The sequence below is a fragment of the Diadema antillarum genome, unplaced genomic scaffold (genome assembly GCF_040938485.1).
Source record: "Diadema antillarum isolate AM-2024a unplaced genomic scaffold, OU_Dant_1.0 seq00000122_RagTag, whole genome shotgun sequence".
Lineage (NCBI taxonomy): Eukaryota > Metazoa > Echinodermata > Echinoidea > Diadematoida > Diadematidae > Diadema > Diadema antillarum.
In genome coordinates, this window is record NW_027271202.1 from 1235905 (window position 1) to 1260110 (window position 24206).

Genomic DNA, 24206 nt, shown 5'->3' on the forward strand with positions numbered 1-24206 from the left:
TGTGAGTGTTTGAGGCAATTTTCTTACGTGAACTTATGAGATAGGTGTAGTATTACATCAGGGTAAAAATGCTTATAATGTTATTGGTAAAAACACACAAAAAATGTAAATCTATACCCTATCTGTCTAAACCTGAAAATGATTGATTGATGTGATTCTCACTAAAATTCTACATTTATTGTATTATTCCTCAAAGACAGAAAAAGAAAAAAAAATGAAGAAACAATGTTTTATAGCAAACAGGGTCCCGTTTCATAAAATTTGTTATCAGTGACAACTGCCACAGTTCTGTGACAAATTTGCTCTTAGCCAATCAGATGCAAGGAATTTAACAAGTTTTATGAAACGGGCCCCAGGTCAGTAAAAGTATAACATGACACTATATGCAGTCCGAGTCAATTTTGACAAAAAACCAAAAACAAACAGGAAAACAGTGATACCAGCATAGTGGTGCTTAAACATGTTTGTGGTTTTTAACCCTCCATATTAATGTGATTAGAAAAGCCAGACAAGAATAGATAAATAAGATTAGAAATACAGTGTAGTTATACAGAGGAAACAACACTGATGAAGATTGACTGAAGTCAGCTTACAAGCCTTAATCAAACAGGTTGGTTTACTTAATCAATTCATTAAATAAGTCCTATGACAATGTATTTCTTCTTCTTCTTCGGCTCTGGGTGTATGAAAAGTTCATTGCAAAGTTCTTGAATCATCAGAGATCATTTGGGATGGCTGATTTTTTTTTTTTATTCATCAAATGAAATGCACTGAGAAGCAAAGATAGTTATCTCTGCTGGCAACAACTACACTGTAGGAAGACAACTAAATCTTGGCTCTGATGCAGCAAAACGAAGTTTATTAGTTCTTATCTCATCATCTCTTCTAATGCTCACCAGAGAGACTTAAGCTTTTTGCCATGGTGGGAATGTTATTTTACATACTGGCCACTAGACCCAAGAGCTGATGGTACGGAGGATCCTTGCTTTATTGTACAATCCACTCAATCCCGGAGGTGTGTGTGGGTGGGGGTTAAGAGGAATGCTGATGATTATCAAATCAGCAAAGATGTGATTTCTGCATCGCAACAAGGAAGAGATTCAGGGACAGATGTCCTTCCAGAGACAATTTAAGTACTACAATGAAAAGAAAAAGAAGATGTCGTTGTTGTTAAAGATGATGATAATGCATGGCCGTACCAGAAAGGGAGCCGAAAGGATGAGACGGGAGAAACTGTTATACCCTAAAGTAGATATTAGGATAATGACATAGCACTGGTTTATGGGGAAGAGTCAAGTGAAATGAGAAAAAGGGAATCAGAAAATGAAACTGACAAGAAAAGTGAGATGCAGCAACAACAAAAAAAAAGAAAAAAGAAAAAGGAGGGCCCAACAAAAACTGATACTTGTATCAAAGTGATAAAACATTGATCATTTAGTGGAAATATCAAAATTATTCATTTTAATCTTAATGTAGACACAAAGGTTTATGGGAGGATGAGAAATGTGATGCATATTGAAAGATGATAAAGAGTAGGTGGGAATGAACTAGGTTTACTTGAGGTCAGGATGGAGAGAGGCAGAGGACAGAGAGAAAGAGTGGCAGAGAGACAAAAATAGACAGAGAGACAAGAGACAGCGTCACAACGTAAAGCCGTCAGACCGTCCTCTTCTACAAAGGCTCTTAATCTGTCACCATAAATCTATTTTCGCAGACTGAGTATTAAAGTAACATCATGTTGGAAGGTATGACATCGTCTTCCTAGGTCCACAAACACAGCAAACATTACGATGTTACAACATATATTTCCAGTGGTATTGTACACTACCAACTAGACTCTAACTGGTTTAATGGAGTAAGTTATTAGAAGGCAGTAATGGAAGGGGTAAAAAAATGTGACGCAAGGCGATCACTGTGCTTCCATTGTAACCATGACAACCAGACCGTCATGGAGGACACAGGAAAGATGTCTGCTCACTTGACCTCAATTGCTTACAGATATTTTACTTCTCAGTTATTACCAGAGCTCACCAGAGCGAACACATGTTCTGTCTCTCAATACATTGTATGCACAGCCGAGCAGATGCAATTTCTTGCCACAGTGATCTCAATATAGCACTGAAGAGTTTATACCTCTGAGAAAGTTTGATACCTTTTTCATGAGCAAAGCTGATACTTTCCTCTTCGGAGGAATATTCTCAGTTCTATATTGAGTTGGATGACATCCGCACAGTTATTGCATCCGGTGAAAGAGAAAGCTACAGCTGTACCACAAATCTTGTGATTGCCCTTTTGCACCTTTAGTTATCAACTTTGAGACAAATTCTCAAGGAGCCACCAACATCAAGGCACATTAGAACACTGTCATAGAACATTGACATCAAACAGGAGAGCCATGGAGTGCTTATTTTACATACTGTAGTGCTCCTGCTGTATGAAAACACTCACATGTGGGTGTTTGGGCAGTTCTTCTCATTCTTTGCAGCAATGCATCTACCATAACTGCAAATCACCTGAAGTGAAATTCAACACTCTTCAAAGATGACATTATGAAACAGGATAACATCAGTTGAAAAGAAGAGTTAGAGTATTATATGTCATGCTTCCACTGAATAGTTGTGATATTAGTCATAACCGTAGATACATAGATTAGCTGAGCTAATGATGTCATCAAACAACTCTCCCACTGGTTTGTTCACACACACACAAAAAAAACTTAATAAAACCAAGGTGTCAATAATTTGCAAACTATAACTCCAATCCCCCTCTTCTCCATAAGACGACTAAAAAATAATAATTTCAAGTTTATTGCCAAATAACAAACTGATGCAAATGTAAAAGTTCCTGTCTTTCATTTCATGTCAAAAAGGGATTTAGTAAAGACTTGTGTGCACATCAATGGGAGGCTTGTGAGGTAGTGGTATCTCCACCTTGTTAGAAAGTGTTGCCTTTTTAACACTTCCACTGATCTCTCAAGTTGCACGGCACTCTAGATATCTCAACATCTCATTCAGAGTGCTACACCATTCTAAATTAAACACACTGCTTTATTGCCTCTGCTCAGATCCTCAATTCTCTTTCATCCTTGTTTTCAAACAGGAAGAGCCATCCTTTGTTGTTATTTTCTTTTCAAAGTTTTTCATCTCAAATGTCCATGAAGGAGACTGAATGTAAGAGCACTGAACCTATCAGATAGGCTTGCCTGGGAAAGCTGAACTCAGCTGTGAGTAACACGTCTGCTGCCCCCAACCAACCATTTCCTGCCTGATCAAGTAATGAGGCATGAGCAGGGAGAGTAATGTCCCTTGATTTCACAGCTTGCCCCCTCACTGGGACAAAGACAATGCAATCCATGCCCACAGCATGGCAATAACAACAAATTTACACCTGTGCAAATAAGCTCACAAAATCCCACACACTTTCTTGTCATGTTATATTGGCTGGATGAGCAAAGGGAAACATCAGAATATATTGCCCAGTTCAGAAGCACTAATGCGAGAGTTAGTACACGCGGGGACACTATGTTGATACCATGAACTAATGACATGCTTTCCAGTAACCTGAATATCTGGATTAGCATTCACATCATATCTATGACTAGATGAGAAATAATATGGGGTATCATGAATCAATGCAGAACATGAAATATATTGCTCATGGTATGAATAGCAATCAGAGCATAGTACCAATGAAGTTGAAATTGGGGGCAAGTTGAGAGGAGTTTTGTCATTAAACGAACTATTTTGAAAAATCCTACATCAATCACATAACACCATAAGGAAGTAAAGATATTTGTGCTCCATTTCAATAACCTACATTGTATTTTCTAATGATTTGCATTTCAAACAAGACTTTGCCCATGGTGTACAAAAAGGTAGATTTTGATGGCACAGCATACAAATCATTCTAAAAACAAACCAGGAGAAATCCCCCCCCCAAAAAAAAAAAAAAAAATGTACAAAGGACAAGATCTTCATACCCCTACAGGTTAAGCCATGTCCACTATAAACCAGATAAATGCAAATGTGGGCTTTGAGCAAAGAATTTCAAAAAATAAAGTTTAAGTTCTAGATGGCAACTTATAATTTTCTCAAGAAAGAACAGAAACAGACATCATATCACCGCTGCTGTTAAAAACATCCTACAGACTAAATGTAACCAGATCCCCCTTCTAAATGCCAAAAGCAAGAAAGTTGAGCCTCATGTTGAGTAATAAGCACCAACATTGATGTCATAATAGAACCTCAAGATAGCCTGATTAACTGTCAATGAGAGAATAATCTCCAAAGAAGCCTAGGTAATATCCCCTCTCTGGCCCACTTCAGGTGTGTGCAGGCCTCTGCTGGATTTACCATTCAAATCCAATTTTCTTCCAACAGAATGCGCGTTATGCATCAGTTTCCATGACGATGTCTAGATTGACTGGACAAAAAAAAAAAGGAATGACTTGCGTGGGTGAAACCACTGGGTGAATTCATGATTGGTAATCAACTTAGCTTTGAGACAGCTCAAGCAGGTAAAATACTTCAGTAAGAAATCTCAAAATAGCTATTGGTGTATCAGTACGCATTTTTAGGTATATAAACACAATTCTTCTCACAAGCCAACTAAGCAAACAAACATGATGTTGTAATCTCCTCAAAATGCAGCAAAAGGGTAAACTTCTCATATTTATGACAATGTATTAAATGTATGTGTCTTGTCTATCCAACAGCATTTACAAGGATTCATCATATGGCCCACATAGTATAGAAGAATACTACAGTGACTGTGGCCATCCTGACCAAATCCTGCATCACATTTTGGAAGACTGCCACAAGCGGAAGTTCCCAGGAGCGCTTGAAGAACTTGCTCAAGCAAGTGATGCTGCCCTGAACTGGATCCACAGCTTAAATATCAACCTGTAATCTATAACCCCTCACCAACCTCCTTGTATTGCATCATACAACAGAAGAAGATTTTGAAATAGATGATATGTGATATGGGACATTATAGACACATTTTTAAAATGTCAACATTTATATTATATTGGATGGCTATGAATGGGATACCAGGGGATATTGCATGAGTTAGGGCCAATATTGCACGAATCGAAGATGAGTGCAATATTGACCATAACGAGTGCAATATTCCCTGGTTTTCCATGAATCAAGGCCATCCAATATAATTATTATCATCTATACAATCAAGCAGAGCAAGCATAAACTGCACAAAATTACCCGGCTACTATATACTCATCTTTGAAGTTGACTCGGCAGTCCCATCCCAGCGCTGAAAAGGGGAAGCCCCTAAAACTGCGTATGAAACAAACAACTAGCAAGATGTTTGCGCGCTTGTGAAAAATGTAACAAAATGACGCGCACTAGTAGCGAGCGTTTGCGCATTCAGCAAGCGCTCACGCAATAAACGAGACAGATAATTGAATATCGTGTGATCTTGAACGGCAAGTAACAACGGTAGCCTATGGGGAATTAATACGTTGGTCTATGCGATTCGTTCAATAAGCTCTGATATTGAACGGTAAAAATTGAGCAGACTACAATACGCGTTTTTAATGCGCCGCTAAAACGTCCTATATAGATGATAATAAAAAACATTCAACTAAACATTGTGCTGTCAAGAAGACAAAACATCCTGTCTGAAGGAAGAACATTGCATTTCTAATGGGAATAGTTGCATTGGAGAGCATAGACGAGGCAAGAGATTGTGTGCAAATGTATCAAATATCTACGTCACCACAATCCCTCTGACATCATACATGATAATCAATGTAATACAATCATCCACTTCACGCACAAATGTGGGTAGGAAATGAAATCTCTGCCACATTGAATCTCTACTCTGCACAAAATCCTCCAAACGTAATCTAATCTTTCTAGGAGCTCATGTCAGCTGAAGATGTGAAAATGTCATGAAATCCATCTCTTTCTCCTACTCCCATGATTTGATCAAGAAAACAGTATGTTCCTGCTGGTGACATAGTTTGACAAAAAAAAAAGAAGGCTGAATGCTGTATGTATTCAATTTCCTTACAAAACGTCTTAAAACTTAACTTTTGAAACTCATATCAGCTGAAGATGTTAAACTGTCCTACAGGAAATGTTTCTGATTATTGTCTTACCAACACTTGAAGCTATCATATGGGCATAAATACAGACAATGTTTATACCACTGAAAGCAGATGTCTATTTGTAAAGTATGTTTGTCAAATCTTCTATTCTTCTGCTCTGTTCATGGCTGACATGGGCTAAAGATGGTAATATATTTAGGGGCAAAGAGAAGTGTTTCTTGTTGATATCTCACAGGACCCATCTCAGATGTGAGAAGTAAGGAAGCAAGCCAGCCCCTCCATGTGAGAAGTAAGGAAGCAGGCCAGCCCCTCCATGTGAGAAGTAAGGAAGCAGGCCAGCCCCTCCATGTGAGAAGTAAGGAAGCAGGCCAGCCCCTCCATGTGAGAAGTAAGGAAGCAGGCCAGCCCCTCCATGTGAGAAGTAAGGAAGCAGGCCAGCCCCTCCATGTGAGATGTAAGGAAGCAAGCCAGCCCCTCCATGTGAGAAGTAAGGAAGCAGGCCAGCCCCTCCATGTGAGAAGTAAGGAAGCAAGCCAGCCCCTCCATGTGAGAAGTAAGGAAGCAGGCCAGCCCCTCCATGTGAGAGGTAAGGGAGCAAGCCAGCCCCTCCATGTGAGAAGTAAGGAAGCAGGCCAGCCCCTCCATGTGAAAAGTAAGGAAGCAGGCCAGCCCCTCCATGTGAGAGGTAAGGGAGCAAGCCAGCCCCTCCATGTGAGAGGTAAGGGAGCAAGCCAGCCCCTCCATGTGAGAGGTAAGGGAGCAAGCCAGCCCCTCCAAGAATGCTTAGCATACAAAATTCACAGAACCTGCTTGACCTTCCCAACCCCCTCAAAATATGCAAATAAAAACATCTTTTAAAATATATATATGCATGTCTATCTATATATGTTACTATCTTAAATTTCTAGAAAAACCACCCTATATTGAACACTTCACTGAATTTTAACAATGACATTAATATGATTTATTCACTGTCACATTGATGACCTCAGAAGAAATTTGCAGCTTGATATCATCCTCAGATACAGAATAATCCCAAGATTTATGGCATTGCTGAAAAGGATATATGGGTAAAAACAACATCAACAACATTAATGAGCTACCTCTGCTCATATACACTTGAACAAGGGTTTTCAGATTGGATATTGAAGGGAAGAAAAACAACACAGAGGTAAGGGGAATGCTATGTCAAAAAAAGAAGAAGTTGTAAATTGGATGAGAAGTGAACATCACTTACTGTGTCCATCTGAGTGAAGATCTTGTTGACTCTCTTCTCCGGCGTATCCTCATCTTGTGGAAGTTGCAACATATTGCCCTGTTTGAGGAATTCAAAGTATGGCAAGAGATTTTCTTACAAATTCTACATTCAAATTATCGCACAGTGTTTTGCAGTTGTCATTAACCATTAAAGTTCAGCTGTAAATATTTTGGAAATTCTGATTCCTCCCATACTACAAATCGGCAAAATCTATTACAGTACAATACTTATCTAAAAATAAATGTATGAGATCATCTTCCATTATGTTCAATTTCATATCGGTGAAGAGTTTCTTACTTGTGCATCATAGACATAAACTCAGAGAGAATATAAAAGTACTGCTCCTTTTAAAATGACTTTGTTTTTTACTTACCACCATTTTGTATATTGCATCAACTATGTCCAGCATTTCTTGCTTGGTGATGTATCCATCCTGATCTAGGTCATACAGGTTGAAGGCCCCTATAGGGAGAGAGAGAAAGTTTAGTAGCTAGGATAATATGTGACATTACAACCATAGGAAATTCTTTATAAATGCTATGATCAATGAATGATGGTCAATCTGTAGAAAACATTAAAGATTAAATATTAATTTTTCCTTCATACTTTAGAACACTTACAGGGAGAGATCATAAATCATTACACAGGAAGTCGACTTTGTAGTCATGAACACTAGATCGATGAAAAGCTCTTTTAAATCAGAGTTTTGTAAAGGGTATGATGAAGATAAAAGGGAAGAAAGAAGTTGTTAGAGTGAGCAGAGCTTGCAACAAAGTGCATAAAGCGAACACGCAGTAAATGTCCCTGGACTGTAAAACTATTCTTTAGCACATCCTCCCACTACTTTCCACAAACATTTTCAAGCACATCTCCACCACAAGGCCACATATTTCACATTATAAATATTATGTTAAACTTGCGATGCCATGTAATTTTGTGGAAACAAGTACAGATATGAATTATCTCAGTCCATCAAATTACAATGTCATATGACAAGGAAACAAATGTAACGTTTGGTTAAATGCATGAGTCATTGGTGTAAGTTACAAGGAGCTTTACATAGATATGACTCATAGTGAAGCCTGCATTTGGCTTTAAATACTAGCAGCTTTGAGAAACTTTACTTTCAGGAAGCAAGATTAAATCAGCAAATGTGATATACATCATTAACACAAATGCAAAAACAAACAAACAAAACAAAACAATACAAAACTGGATTTATCTGCACTAGATGTTCATCTGAACTGACCCATGATGCCATCTACTACTGACATTTTCAACCCTGTGAGGACGAGCTGATTTTGCTGTAATGCGCATTTCCCATAGACACCTGCCCGAGTATACTCAGTACTAGTCTTAACAGGTTAAGATTTTTACCAACAAGAGAACTTTTGTTGCATGCAGACCTCTATGGCAGTTCTGTTTGCTCAGTTTTCACTTATCATCAGTCATCCTTGAGTAATTCTCTGGGTTTCTATCATACAATCAAGGTAGCTTTAAAAGCCTTCTACTCACAGTACACCACATTGTTCACTCTTTTCCCAAAATTTAGCTTTAGATTACTTTTTACCCTAATCAAAGAGTAATTTTGGGAATGAATTTGTCTGCACATCAACATTAACTTTGAATTCTAAGTGGTTGCTTTCCATTAGAATCACTCACACCAAGCTACAAATATCAACAAAGTAAAGTATGAATTGTGAGATTCTTTGGTTTTTGCTTCCATGTGGTACAGGGGATTGTATACTCCTCTCAACTAAATGTCAAAGAATGTGATGATGAAAATCCTTTTGCCAACTCTTCCCCTTCCTATATCTCTACATGCTTTGTCTGTTAATTGCTCTGGTATCACATTGATGTAATAAATCTGGCTACACCATATCAGCCTTCAGTCCTCGTTTCAAGTTTCTCTCCTCCATGCTGTCTCTCACCATCTCTTCCTCCTACCCCCCCCCCCCCCCCCCCAAAAAAAAAAAATGAGACAAAACACACTGATAATCTAGATAAAATGAGATCAGCTTCAACACACATGCTTTCACTTCTTATCAATTTCTATACTCTAAAGGAAAAAAAAAGGCATTAAACAACATTAGCATTCACCCTCTCAACAACTGGCTACCGACTGTTGGTGTTTGCCATATGTTGCAATACATCTGTCTGGGTCAGCTAAACACTAATGACATTCAAGATCAATGGTATTACATGACATGCTCTTAATGAATAATGCAAATTCTTCATTGTCTTTAAAGATGCTCAGTACGATAAGGTGGAGTTCTTTGCAAATAAACAATGACTTTGCAAATTTGAATTAAGTCCTGAAGCAAACTAGATGGAAAATCACTGCAGTTTTCAGACCTTTGGTTTTTGTAAATATTCTTCTGAATTTATTTCTGAGTGATTCTTTCATTGTTTTTCCTGGACATTTTATTGTTCTTGCTTTTCCAGCAGGTCAAGCAGGAATTTGTAACTTAGTAAAAAATCCACATCTAAGATGATAATTGCCTTCATGAGGTAACACACCACTACAGGAGGACATCCAAGCACATTGTTTGCCAATATCATGTACAGACCATGTAGGGTGACAATGATCAAGTCTAAGCAGAAATGTTTGATGAATGAATATCTCTCATCATATTGGGATGGGAGATATGAGTGCTACCTGAAGAAGAATTCTTATGGAAGTTTAGGGTTCAAACAACAGGCTTATGAAAAATGTACTGTATCCACCATTCAAACATAAAATTCATGAAGTGATAGCTGTTGCAAAATATTGGCATAATATGTAATTTAGATTAAATTACATCAGTCAAAAAAACATTTTTTTCTTTCCATTTTAAGGTATGTGAATATTTCTTTTTCATGTGTGATATATTCCAGAGACCAGGGTTAAGGAAGCTGAACTGATTGATAATCTGGCTCCCATAGCCATAGAGGTTACTTAACATGCACAGCCAGCACACTGATGGGTGGTATAGCTTAACAGAAGGTGCATGTATTTGTATCATCTTCACAAGTCTTCCATCTTGAGTCCATCAGGGTACATTCTTATACAATGCTTCACAAGATGTGTTACAGCCATTCCAAGGCACCAGAACTGAAGTTTAATGACTATTGCTAAAACATATGGTATGACCTGGTATCTGCTGGACTCATAACTGTGTGTCAATACAAGGTGAAGGGAGATACCATTTGGTGGGGGGGGGGGGGGGTATTACACGATGGGGGAGGGTGAACGAAATAATTCATGTTTGCCAGTATATGATCAGCATTTGGGTAATCTCACAAGAAGGATTAAACCTTTAGATGTATTCTGGACATGATACATTCTATTGCTACACTGGGCAGTTACTGTGAGATAGTATATTTCCTCATGCTGCCATTCAAAGGGTCGAATGTTACACAGATCAACAGAACTGAATTTTAGGACCAGTGGCAGATTTCCTTTGTAAAAAAAAAAAGGATATCTTTGTTTCTCTATCTTTACTTTACTTCAGTCTCTATCACACCCTCACTACCACCACCATCATCATCTATATCACTATCATCATCATTCTCATAACTAATGATCATCATTATCTTTTTAAATAGCAGTAGTTCAAGGGTAACAGCAGCACCAAAATTTGTGGAAGTGCCCAGAGAAGAACTCCACAGTTCATGGTGATGTTGCTGCTGTTATTGTTGCTGACTTTGTTGTTATCAATTCTTTGTTGGAAACACAAATGAAAACAGGAATCAAGGGGAAGATTGGGAAAGCAAGGGGCAGAGAGAGAGATTGAGAATAAGACAAAATGACAAAGAGACCTGTTGGTTAGACTACACAGCACAAGTGATTAATTCCTATAGTGTAGCATAATGACAGCCTATGATTGGGAGTAGCACCTCCCTGGCTTCTAAACCATCCTTACCAAGATGACCTGGGATAGGGAGGTCCCCTGGGCAAAGTGGGGGGGGGGGGGGTGGCAGGGGTGGGTGAAGCAATCCGTTGCTAAGGAGCAACCATGTTCAATTAGTCAAACTTGGCTTACCACTACCAACATGACATGATCTGAAGTACCCTAATGCTTGCACAACATTTCTCCCTGCAGCTGTACTGACAAAATACTCTCAAAATTGACAAACCCAGAACACTGGCCAAGGGGCAGAATGAGGCTGGTGCAAACATTCCTGATAGACTCGTTTACTAATTCATGTTCTATGCATATGTTTTAACATAAGGTTGTTCCTAAAAAACAGAAACTTGCCAAAGGCTTGCCCAACATAGCAACAACTAATGTATGCAGGGTAGATTCCATGTATTGATGTTTAATATCAGGTACTGTTAAATGGAAAAGCTTGTTTCTAGGAACAGGAATGAACAAAACATTCATAAATTTGACTATATCAGTCTATTGGTATTTATGACCAATACAAATTCCTACTCAAACATTTTTTTTTTAAGACTTTCCTGTTATATTTGCTGATACAAAGTGGTATCCATGCTAAGTGCATCTGTCTGCACACAATGTCAATGAATTCTTGAGGAGGCAGGCTTATAGGACGGTTACTGTGCCAGTCCATGCCAGCTTCAGGTGGCTTCTTATTTCATAAAGTCATATCAAAAGAATAGATTTCATCAAAATCAGACCTAGAATGATATCATTAATGAATCTTGAAGTTTCTTGGGTTTTGACATAAGGTTTTTACCAACACTACTCTTTCATGAAAATCTGATAAAACATTAAAAAAACCCATAAACTTTGGTATCCTATGTCTGATTTTCATTAAACTCCAATAATTCTGTCTGTCAGATTTTATTTTCTTTATTCAAGGTACTGGTAACTGGAGAGAAATTGCAATGTAAATATCCACTGTTCTACACGTACCTGCCATTGTAAAGTATTTTAATGCATTTATCCATGGATGTATTATAATTCTCCACTACTGATATTATAATCTGTATGTGCACCATAAATATTTCAACAAATTTACTATCATATATATATGTCTTCTGCTAGACCCCACCCCTGAATACCAAAGAGGATATCTTTGATACCATGGCAACGATACCAGCTGGCTGGGATAAATGTAGCAATACATCATGTTTGAAAGCTCTCTTTGACAAGTGTGTACTTGCCCACCACAGTATGACATGATGTCATTCAGTACCACCTCAGTGCCTTTTGTTTCCTAGCAACGCTGCTACATTTCGCACACAGGAAAAAAAAAATCCTTAGCTGGCCAGTTGTGGAGAGGTATTGTATCAAAAGCTGTCACATCTTTCTCTGAAAAAAAAAAAATGTTCCTACACACATTGAATGGTGCATGTGCTTTTATTTCAAGCCATTAGGAGGTAGTAGTGTCATGGTGAGAGGGGCATTTTTTTTTTAACATCAGCAGAATTTAAAGCATCTTCTCAAAATTTGATTCAATTTGTTTGGGTAGTATAAATGCACTTTTTCTTTACTGCATTTGAAAAAAAAATGATCTGTGCTATATCAGTCTTTAAAAATGACAAAATGAATACTGCATACTCACAATCTAACTTTTCATCCAGCGTCCCTCTTGATGTGACCGATAGCGCACAGATGAACTCCTTGAAAGATATGTAACCATCCTGCAGCAGAAAGAACACAGGAAAGGTAAAACCAGGGAAGGTAAAAATACTCAAGAATTTACAAAAAACCCACAATTCAAGGCAATTGTTGAGAAGACGTTCACTTTTCCTCAAAATGTACGGATCACAACCTCACGCAGTACAAAAATTACTGGAAGAGCAGTAAAGAGGGGTTTTGATGAATAACACATGGTGCTAGAAAGTTCAACATTACATTGTTTTATTAACTCATCTGAGGCAACGCTAATTTATACTATTATACCTCATTTCATTTTATAGGCAGAGGCATACCTTAAGGACCTAAACAATGCTTTGCAGCTCTGTCAAAAATGTCAAGCTCATTGCTTCTGGTACTCCATGCATGTGAAAAAAAAATAAATGTTTGCTTTTGGAAATGCATTTCCTGATTTTTTTTTTTCAGACTGGCATTTATCTCAGGATTTCAGCCTTCATTACACTTTAAAAAAAAATCCCACTGCCGAATGGTTTTGTCATAACAACACTACAGCATCCATACTTGATGTCACTTGATGAAGTAAGATCCAAAATGTCAATAGTCATTGCTCAAGGAGAGAAATGTCACACTTTGATGTGAATCTTTGACACCTGGCACTGAGTTGTTGTTGTTGTTGTTGTTGTTGTTGTTGTTGTTGTTGTTGTTGTTGTTGTTGTTGTTGTTGTTGTTGTTGTTGTTGTTGTTGTTGTTGTTGTTGTTGTTGTTGTTTTTTTTTTTGCTTTTTAGTATCATGGACATGTAAGTTATCCTGTCATGCTCAGATATCCTTAATATTCTGAATTCAAAGAAATTTGAAGAAACACCTGTGTGTCAGGAAGCTGACAAATCTTATATGGACAGAAATAAAAAAACACACAAACTGAAATCACAAAGCCTCTGGCATCAAGGCAGAGGAGCAACCCTAGACACCCCCCTCCCAACAACAAACAAATGTTTCATGTCACTCTAAGCTGACATAACTGATTTTACTGAGGCTAATCATGAAATGGTTGTTAAAAGCTTCAAGAACATAAAGGAGAAAACATTGCTCATGGACCCTTTTTCACCAAGATTATTTCTCACTTCAAAAACCTAGAATGTTCAAGAAAAAGCCATGTTTGCATGATGAAGGCATTATTCGCTCATTATTCATACATGAGAGAAATCCCTATCAATCTGAAACAATTTTGAATTACACAAAAACAAATTACTCTTGGAAGTACACCATTTGTCAAGTTAATGTAGTCAAAATAGCAAGCTGCAAGCTATAGACAGGACTGTCACTAGCAACTAGTACGTCAACGTCATTCCCACGCAATCACAAACTTCAGCCAATATCCTGACCTGTAATGTGACTGGCCTATTTCACCAATCTTCAACTAATGAAGACTCACTTAAGAAGCTACAGACAAGCTGTTCTGGGATGATGAAGACTATTTTCACACTGAGCAGGGACAAAATCTACTCACAGCTTTATTTCCAACTCAGTGCTCATCCATCACACCAACAGACGAGAGAATAAGCAAACCCAGAAAACCAAATCAAAGAATCTCTTTAAGGTGTGTAAACAGCTAGAGAGGACTGTCTAGTGGCTCAAATCTCTGTGGAGCAATTTGGAAAATTTGGGGTGTCTCCAAAAGTGCACTTCAACATCTAGATAGTTTACTTTCCCAACGTCAGCTCATGCAATCCTAGAAATTCTGCTCTCAAGAGAACACACATGCTGAGCAGTCAAAACAATTTCCATAACATGATGCTATATGCAGCTTCTTTTAAATCCATGAGACATGGATATTGCCTTCAGTGGCTTTTTACGTGATATAAACCCAGTCCTCTCTAAACAGTGCATTCTATGATTATTCATATAATATTACATTCAGTGCATGTAGGTTAGCACTTGCCGGCACTCTATTTGTAAATAATGCATTTCAAAAGCTTATTTAAATCATTTCATTTACCAAACAAAACAAATCAGAAATACAGTGCTTAACATGAAGCAAATCACAAGATTTATTTTCACTTTAAAGAGAGTTTGCATTTTGTAGTTTTTGCTAAGTACTATTCTTTGTCTTCTAACTTTGATAGATACACTGTATATTACTACATGATGATGATCACTTGTTAGAGTATGGTGATCCCCTTGCATCTGCAGAAGCCATTATGCAAATGAGGAGTGGTGACGTGCATACCGATGTTTTTCTCACCACCATATCTATTGATTTTTGGGGGATATGTAATGACAGACAGGACAGCTTGGTATCTAGTCAGCTGAAATCACCTTTGAAAGAAAACATAGAACCAAGCTTGCAGAACTAGCTGCCAATCAAAGAGGGGGTAAAAATAAAATGCGCAAATTGCCATTTATGCTTAGGCCATTTTATATCCCTGAAGGTTTGGGACTTCTGTTTTTTGAATCATGAAATTGATGACCGAAACTCTTTAAGATTCAGAGAAATAGCTGATACATACACACAAACAAAAGCAGACATATAGAAAAAAACAACAACAAAATATGGCAATATAAATAATGCAGCATAAACCACTATGAATTGTGAGATTCAACTAATGTGTCAAATGTAACCCATACCTGAACATGTGTGTATGATATACACATATCTGCTGTCACATCATTTTTCTGGTAACATTCTACTGTAATTCAAGTAAGTATTTTCGCGTGACAATTTTTTTCTTCTTCTTTTTTTGCGCTTGGTTGGGTATCCATAAAGAAAAATTTCGTGTTTTTAATTCTGAAGAATCAAGACATCAACTACTGGAACATATGGCAAGCAAAATATTTGCGTGTTTTTTTTTCTGGCTTTAGTTTCTGGTTGCACAAAATGCGCAAAGATTTTTTCCACTTTTACAGTACTGTAAACGTGGAAATTTTCGCGGTACATTAATTTTCGCGGATTTCGCGCTACGTTCGGCTAGCGCGAATTCAAAAACGCGTGAATATATCTTCACAATTTTTTATGCACATTTTGAACGGGATGAATTGTGTGCGCTTCATCGATGATACTGCTACGTAGTACAATGTACAGGCATGTTTACGCTACTAGTACTGTGCGAAGAGACGATAGATTGCTGTGTACTGTAGCATGCAGTGTGCACCGCGCGCATCGATGCTACATTCCCCCGTGACTACTGTACTACCGAGTGCTTGTACTCGCAGTCGAGCCGCTCGCTACGTCGCTTGTCGTACGCTGGCATAGCAAGCTATGTAGCAGAGGCTTTGGATGAAAGCAGTGAATGTGTACTACAGTAAAGTAACCTGCTGCGGAGCGCGAATTTAAGAACCCGCGAATACGTTTTCGAGCCGCTCAGCGCGAAAAATTAATCGCGCGAAAATATTGACGTTTACAGTATTACAACACCCATAGCTTTGTTATTCTAAAACTAAGTCTTACTTTTGTCATGACCAAGCAAGTGTGATGATATTTGGTGAATTTCATCTGATTTCAAATAAAGGGAAAGGCGCACTTGTATGCAACATTTTATACAACAGTTGCATTTGGAACTAGCAACGAAAGAATACTTCATGCTCACTGTTTTAAGATAACCCATACTTGATCTAATAAACACGCAAACTCACAATTGGTTACAGTATCAATAGTATATTGGTGCATTTCCTTTTAACATACATTACACAAAAAATTCACTTATATGTATACTTGATGTATCAAATCAAAACAGTTACATTTTCATTCTGTTCCAATTCTAAATAAAGAATGACAGACCTACATAACCAAAATTGGTAAACTTTCAATTAATCAAGAGTACTTGGTAATGGAACATAGAGAATGTAGTCATTTACAAAAAAAAAAATGTAAAAAGATGCCTATAACTTCAAAGCCAATCTATGAAATCCCTTTGCCAATGTGTTATCTACATGTACCTCACTCACATTAAGCCTACAAAATCTGTCTGTTTGTCTCTTGCTTTTTTATTCACAGACATTGTCATTTCCTGCCAATCCCTGAGAAGCATTCTATCTAAACTGTGAACAGCTGTTTGATGCTATAAACTGGTCATTAGACATCTCCACTACACCACACAGAGCAAACAGCACTTAATGGAGCCTTGTTAATGACTAGTAAGTAAGCAATCTATCCAATCCTCACCAGAAGAATACACTGTGTGAGATGAGCAGTGTAGTGAGATGTCTGGATGGAGAGGGTTATGAATGCACCCAGTGGGGGTCACTCTACCAATGTCACGTCTCCATACTAATGGCAATGATCAAAGGTCGGTCTAATCAAGAAGGAGAACAAACTACCCCCCAGGCAGCCCCACCCCCCCCCCCCCCCCTTCAGTAGTTGCTGCTCCCGATGACTTTCTTGGAAATCAGAGGGAGTAGCTACCGCAGGTCACTGTAGCGAAGGCTGCCTGGTAATCTCCCATTCCTCAGAATACTGCTACATGGGTCTTCACTACATGGAGATGACTGACTTCATTTGCAAGGTATTTATGGAAGTTTTGAAGACATTATGGACTCATTTTGATATCATATAATGACTCCTAGAGACATCACTGCATGTGTCACTTATTTGCAGCAGCTCATGTGGGTTTTTTTCTTGTGACAAAAAGTCACTGTGGTTGCCATACATGTAGCTCATGACAGGGGTCCACTACATTAGTCCACTGAAGAAATAACCCTAGAGAACAAAACACCAAGTGAGATTCAACATACCAAGGGCTTAAAGAACTCCACACTACACCATGTATAGTTAGTTGCATACACTACATACTTCATTCATCATCACAGACAGGTAAAATCTGGTATTTTTGTGAATGAGGAGCCATAGACATTTTCCTAAGATAACATGTTGTTATCGCCATTTGACACACTAGGCTATCTTAAGTGCACTAATATTCTAGTGTGTGGCAATATTGTTGTTGATTTTGTAAGCCAACAGTGATTTGCACATACATGAAAATTAAATCCTTGCAAAACTTACAACTTTTGCAGTACATTGTGGCTCTTTAAAACACAGTTTTCAAAGATATATCAATTCATACAATTTTAGGTATCATGGCATAATGTAACATGTTTTCTAATGAAAGATTCCTGCATAACCTTAATAAAAGGCAATGAATGCCATGACAGGGATTAACCCACATTTGATTCATAACGACAACAAAAACTGGCATATACCCTCACTGCACTTTTGGTATCATATTATACAAAAGACGGCAATCATATTGCACCCCTTATACATTTATGTCTTTCTATTGGCTCAGGAATTAGATGAACCAGATGATTTTCTTTCTTTTTTTCATGTATGCGGTTTCGCAGGAATTGGCTTCGGTCCTATGAAAAACATGTCGTAACCATCAATCATACCCGTATTGTCCACAACCAACATTCAGGCAATGAGTTTACATCTAATGTAGATGTCAACAAACTTGAAGAATCACTGATAACAATCTTATCACAATCATATCATTATCTAGAGTTATGTTGTCTCCCTTGACAATTAAAGAGATTCCCCTATTTCTTACTCTGTGCAATCACAAAATCATATTATAATTGCAAAGGGCAAGACTTGACAAGTACTGGGTATTCATGCTATTTTCTGGTTTTTACTGTACTATCCTTGTTTTTCTATACTGTTATTGAATATGACTGTAACATGTAAAAAGATTATAACTACAGCAACTCCTATTATAACGAAGTCCTCCAGACCAGCACTTTTCTTTCATTTTTTATATCGAAATTTCGTTATAACCAAACAAATAAACAATAAAAAATGAAGAGCCAGTAATGTTGCGGCCTGAATTTTTATTTCGTTGTAACCGGAATTTTGGTATGATCATGTTCGTTATAATGGGATTGCACTGTACAGTGGATAATAAATGTATTTGGGCCGTGACGCGAGAAAAGGGCCCTTAGCGCCGCTGCGCGCAAACGCCAGAAAACGGCGCGGAAATTTAACAAAGCAATACCCACAAAAAAGATCAACTAGCTAACTACGCGGAAATGCATAGACGCATCAAAAAGTGACAGGATTTGGACGAAACATGCTGTTTGGAATGTCGTAACTGGAGCATTTAGGAGTGGAATTTCAGACATAGGTTTGCATATCCAAATACGTCAGAGTTTCTTCTACAATATGGAGGTGAAAACTCATTTTCGGTATATAATGCCCTAAGGGCCCTTTTCTCGCGTCACGGCCCATTTATTTATTCATTCACTCTCGAATTTGTCCATGTACATTCATTCATTCATTTACAAGGTATCCATGTGTGAATATCAAAATATATAACATTAATTCATACAGCTGGATGCATTTAGAAAGATTCCATACACATAACATGTATTCACACTGTCAACATTCATCAGTCATTGATTTTCTCCAGCCTGTAACTATAATTGCATGTAAGTCAAGCTATTAACTGTGCTGAGCATCACATATAGACAGTCAGTTTATCTTATTGGTGCAGATTATTGATTTTGGATTGTTAAACATACATTGTATCTACCATTGATTTCAAACTAACATCCAAATGTCACTGCCCTAGGTAATTTCTTTCCAGCAGTATAAATTGAACTTTACAGTGTATCTCCCTTTGTGGTATTCAATACTCTGCATACATGTTTTCTTCTCTTTTTTTCTCAGCACACATACAGTCTCTCCCTCTCTCTCTCTCTGCTTGTCTCCTCTCTGTTCTCCCCTCTCTCTCTCTCTATACGCTGCTGGTCTATTTCTATCATGTCTCTCTCCTCTCAATCTTTCCCTTTCTCTACTTTGTCTCTGTCTGTCCGTCTTTCTTGTTCTCCCTCTCTTGTTTTGTTTTTTCTCTCTCTCAGCTTCCCTGTATCCAAGAGTAAATGTTATTTTGACTTGAGCCCCCCTCCCCCCCCCCCCCCCCCCCTTCGACTGATCCTGTGGTCCCTTCACAGTCTAATTACCTCCTCATGGAGACAGTTAAAGTGCAGTGCACCATGCTGGTATGACAATCCTGATGGTCACTATCAGAGGATGGACTGACTGACAGAACGACAGACAAATGGAATAAGGTCATATCTTCTCTCCCTCCCTTCTGCATCTCTGTTCTCTCTGACATCTATTCTTCTCCCCTTGTCTTGAATTTTAAAAAAAAAAAATCTCAGATTTTTTTATCCATAGATGTCTATCCCATAATCCATCTGTGCATTCTTAATAAGAAACATTACTAGAAACTCATGCAACATCGAGGAAGAACTGATGCTAATAAACAGAAACAAATTACAGAGAACTGCTAGACAAAAGGAGAGGATTATAGACATATTACACATAGACACAGACAGACACAGACACATAGATATATACATACATGTATACACATTAGATACATACACACTTACAGTGTATTTGTGTGTCATGTATTGTTCATATTTCTGTACAAACTTGTATTTGCACTAATCTGTTATGATTATTTTATTTCTTCTCGCTGTAATACCTCATTGCTTCTCCATTCTAATTTTGTCTTATAGTTTCTCCCACTCTCCTGACCTTTAGCAGATGTTAATATCTACACAATATCATTTTCTTCTCCTAAACACACTCATGGACACACATACACACACATCCATAAATAAAGATTTATGGAGAAGTAATTAGAATTCAGTATAGGCCTAACTAGTACATGACATATAGTTCATTATTTCTTTCAGTGACTACTATCTGATGAATTACAAATATATCCCTCAGTGAATAATATTCCCTTGCAGTGTTCTGCAATATTTTACCCTGCATAGTTTAATATACTTGGTAATTCCCCAAATGGAATATTTGGAATCAATGGTGTATCACTAGATGCCACCACCCCCACACTATAGAAATTGTAGAAATACATCTGTCTCACATTTGTGCGCACAATTTCGCGTTGACTACTCTCAAATCACCTTAATGACATCCCCAGTTATCATAGCTGTAGTTCAATCTGATAGGAAATTTGATTTATTTCCATACATTATATCCCTAAGTGAGGATTGATGTCGGGGGGCCCGGTATGAGGATGTTAACCTGCCTGGCCAAGTTACGGGAAAGTTTCATGTTGAACTGAAGTTGCAATCATCAAAAGGTGGTACTTCCAATGACCAACGTTGAGCAACTTTTTTCATTTCCTCATTTCCATCTTATCACAAATGAAAGATACTTGAAACATACTTTGAATACATAAACTGATATAAGGAGATAGACAATTGGCTAAGAGCTTTTCACTCCTTATACTATAGAGTTATGTACAATGTACATTGTATATTCCCGTCCTCTTATAAATCAGAAGTACCAACATGTTTAGTACTTTACATTAGATGACTTACAATGCATTATATCTCCTCATTTACAAAATCATCGTCATAAGATTTTGGATGCATCAGGAATGCTTTCTAAACAAAAGACAATAGAACACAGTCTTCCAGTTGACTAACATTTTTGTTTGTTTTCACATCAAAGCACACAAGTACAGCTCATCAAATCTCACTTTGCTTTTACCAGCACTACAAGTATGAACCATTCATGTAAACATTGTACTAACTTTATTAAATATGAAATAAAGCTGCCACATAGAATGGTTATGATACCGAGAAAAAAACTTGTACTTTCACCCATGAATATGCTCTTTGTATGCACAGAGACGGACTAAATCCATGGTACATCCAGACTTCAGATGTACCATGTGTGGGTTAATCTGAGCACTCGATCATTTACCAGGGGACAAATTGGATCCTCCCTGGCTCTGGTTCATCTTCATTAATGCGGCAGCTTTCCAAGGCCGTTTAAAAAGCCTAATATTCCTCATACCCTCACCCACATGCCTTATTTCTCTCTCTTCTTTTTTTTTTTAACTCACTCTAATTCACTAACGGATCTCTTCTGTCATCAAGGTTACATTTGTTTTTTCTTTCCTGTAGCCAAAATTGATAGGATGATTTCCTGTATGTAATGAATGAGTGGGAGATGTTCACTCCCAACGCCCACTTCATGCCAGCTTGCATGATGAAGGGGAAAAGAATTTAGGAAGACTTGCAGATGGCATCGATTCTCTTTCTTCAAAGTCACATACAAAAAATGGGATACATGTGCTATTGCAAGGATTGAACTGAGGAAATTTTGACAAGCCAAAAGAAACATATAGATGTCACCACAAAAGCTGTGTAATGTCAGGAAAATGATTTTTTGGTTTTTGGCAGATCTGAATTTGGTAAATGCTAAGCTTTAAATTGATATCAATTTGTCCTATTTCCATATGGAAAGTATTTTCAAAAAAATTTTAAGTTAGAAAACTCTAAAGGTTACATCGCCAAAGTCGGCATTATGCGCGTTTTCTTCCTTTCATGATCTCAGACTTTATACAGGCTACATGATGAGGCTCACCACATTACACATGGTTTATGAATAAATGTATCCACAATATTCTGACTGTTAATAGTTAACCTTGCTTTGCGGTAAATCCTCAGTCTACGTTTAATCAAATTTATGTTGTCGGTTTTGTTTTTTTCTTGCTTTGTAAGCATGCTCATGGAACCTTGGTCTAATTATAAATCCAAATTGGAGTTTGCCTTATTGAGCATGAAACATGGGCTACAGAAAGCTTTTTGTATTTTCTCCTATTGCACAGGGTATTTCAAGGACACACACACACAAAATTACTCAAACAAAATGACCTGGCTAAAAATGCTGAAATGATTTATATGTTTCACAAGGCATCATATACCATTGAAACAATGAGAGTTGGTGAAACATACTCTACACAAAAAAGTCAGTTTATTATTATTCCATGGACTATTTCCTGCCCAAAATGATATGTTTTTTCCTCCTGGTGATGCCAATTTTCAGAGATTATTTGTCATGTCAATCAATACAAACATCTGAATGGCATCATTCTAAGATTGGTAACTCATGTCAACTAGTAAAACAGGAACAATGTGTATTAAAAAAAAAACAATTCTATACTAAAGTTGATATTGCTATTGAAACATCTGTACAATTCCCATTGTAGTAAAAACCATTATGAAAAACTACAAAATTATTCATCTAGATATTTTCCTTAATTCACTTAACACCAATCTCCAAATTTTTCACAGTATATTTTTCATGTTTCAATCATGAAAAAAAAAAAATTGTTTTGCTATCACAGTACTCAATAACAAGTACATTTCTCCAATATTAAACTAGCCTCCTGCAAAGTTCTACAGACAAATTTGTTTCCACGGACTAGGTCATTCTTAGAATGGGTGTTCATGTGGTTTCTTTCTTTAAATCTATTCTGTTATGATTTAAAAAAAATATAATGTGCATATTCCATACATTATAAAGATAAAGATGCGATGGCTACTGAATTAAGAAAATAACACTTAAACAGATAGGTCTATCAAATACAATGTATGCACCAGGCTCAAGGGTCCATTTCAATTTGTTTGTTATTCTGCTACCATGGCCTGTGATAAACCTTGATTCAAGCTCACCCCATGGCATAAAGTATACTTTGTATACTCCTTACCTTTGGGTTCAACACCTGTCCTCTCATATGCTCACCACCAACCCTCACCCTCCCCCTTCCCCTCTCTCTCTATCCCCTCACCCTCTCATCCCCCTTTCCCTGTGATACTGTATATGATGCATTCACTGTAGCATTCCAATCAATTCGCGACCTCAGATAGCGGCTAACTGTGTCTGACAGCTTAAAGACATCTTCATCTGTGGTACACAGCCTGCCAGGCGTGAAGCTAACACAGTCTCTGTGTCCCTTGGCGACTACCATGTCCTGAACTTTGAAAGTCATAGGAGCTCATAACACATCTTAAGGTGTACATTACCCCTTGGAAACAAAACATAATTTTCACAAAATGTAACTTAAGTGAATACATCCATTGCTGTGAGGACTGAAAGTAATCTGGCACATTATGACTGATGCAATGCCTTTTTAATGATGACAACAAAATCTTGCAGCAACAAGAATAATGAGGATTGTCATGGATTCTTAATAGTCAAGCCTTCAATTCATTTGTAATGCTTCTTTTATTCATTTGTCCTCACACTTACATGCAAACAAATTGTGATTTTTTTTTCATGCGATTTAAAAAACTTAGTTCCATTTCATTAAGATTCTTATTTAAACGATAAATTTACATTACATGTATGTCACAGTTGAAACCTGGGTGCTTGTTCTCTCAGGCATCTGCAGTTTAAAAGCTCTCAGAATGCAAACATTTCAATCCCAAATTCTTTGGGAATAACAGAGCTCTTTCTAATTCATGCCAGAAATACTCAAGCTCATATTGTTATTTTCAATTCAATTCATC

At 37.5% G+C, this 24206-nt stretch overlaps 1 protein-coding gene across 1 annotated transcript in view; it reads right to left on the reverse strand.

Annotated features, from left to right (window-relative positions):
* LOC139727199 (uncharacterized) overlaps positions 1-24206 on the reverse strand; it is a 45905-nt gene that overhangs the window by 5017 nt on the left and 16682 nt on the right. The window contains exons 4-6 of the mRNA XM_071638156.1: positions 12843-12921; positions 7702-7790; positions 7308-7385 (exon numbers count right to left, since the gene is read on the reverse strand). Coding sequence (XP_071494257.1) covers positions 7308-7385; positions 7702-7790; positions 12843-12921 — 246 coding nt within the window. The remainder of the gene's footprint in view (positions 1-7307; positions 7386-7701; positions 7791-12842; positions 12922-24206) is intronic.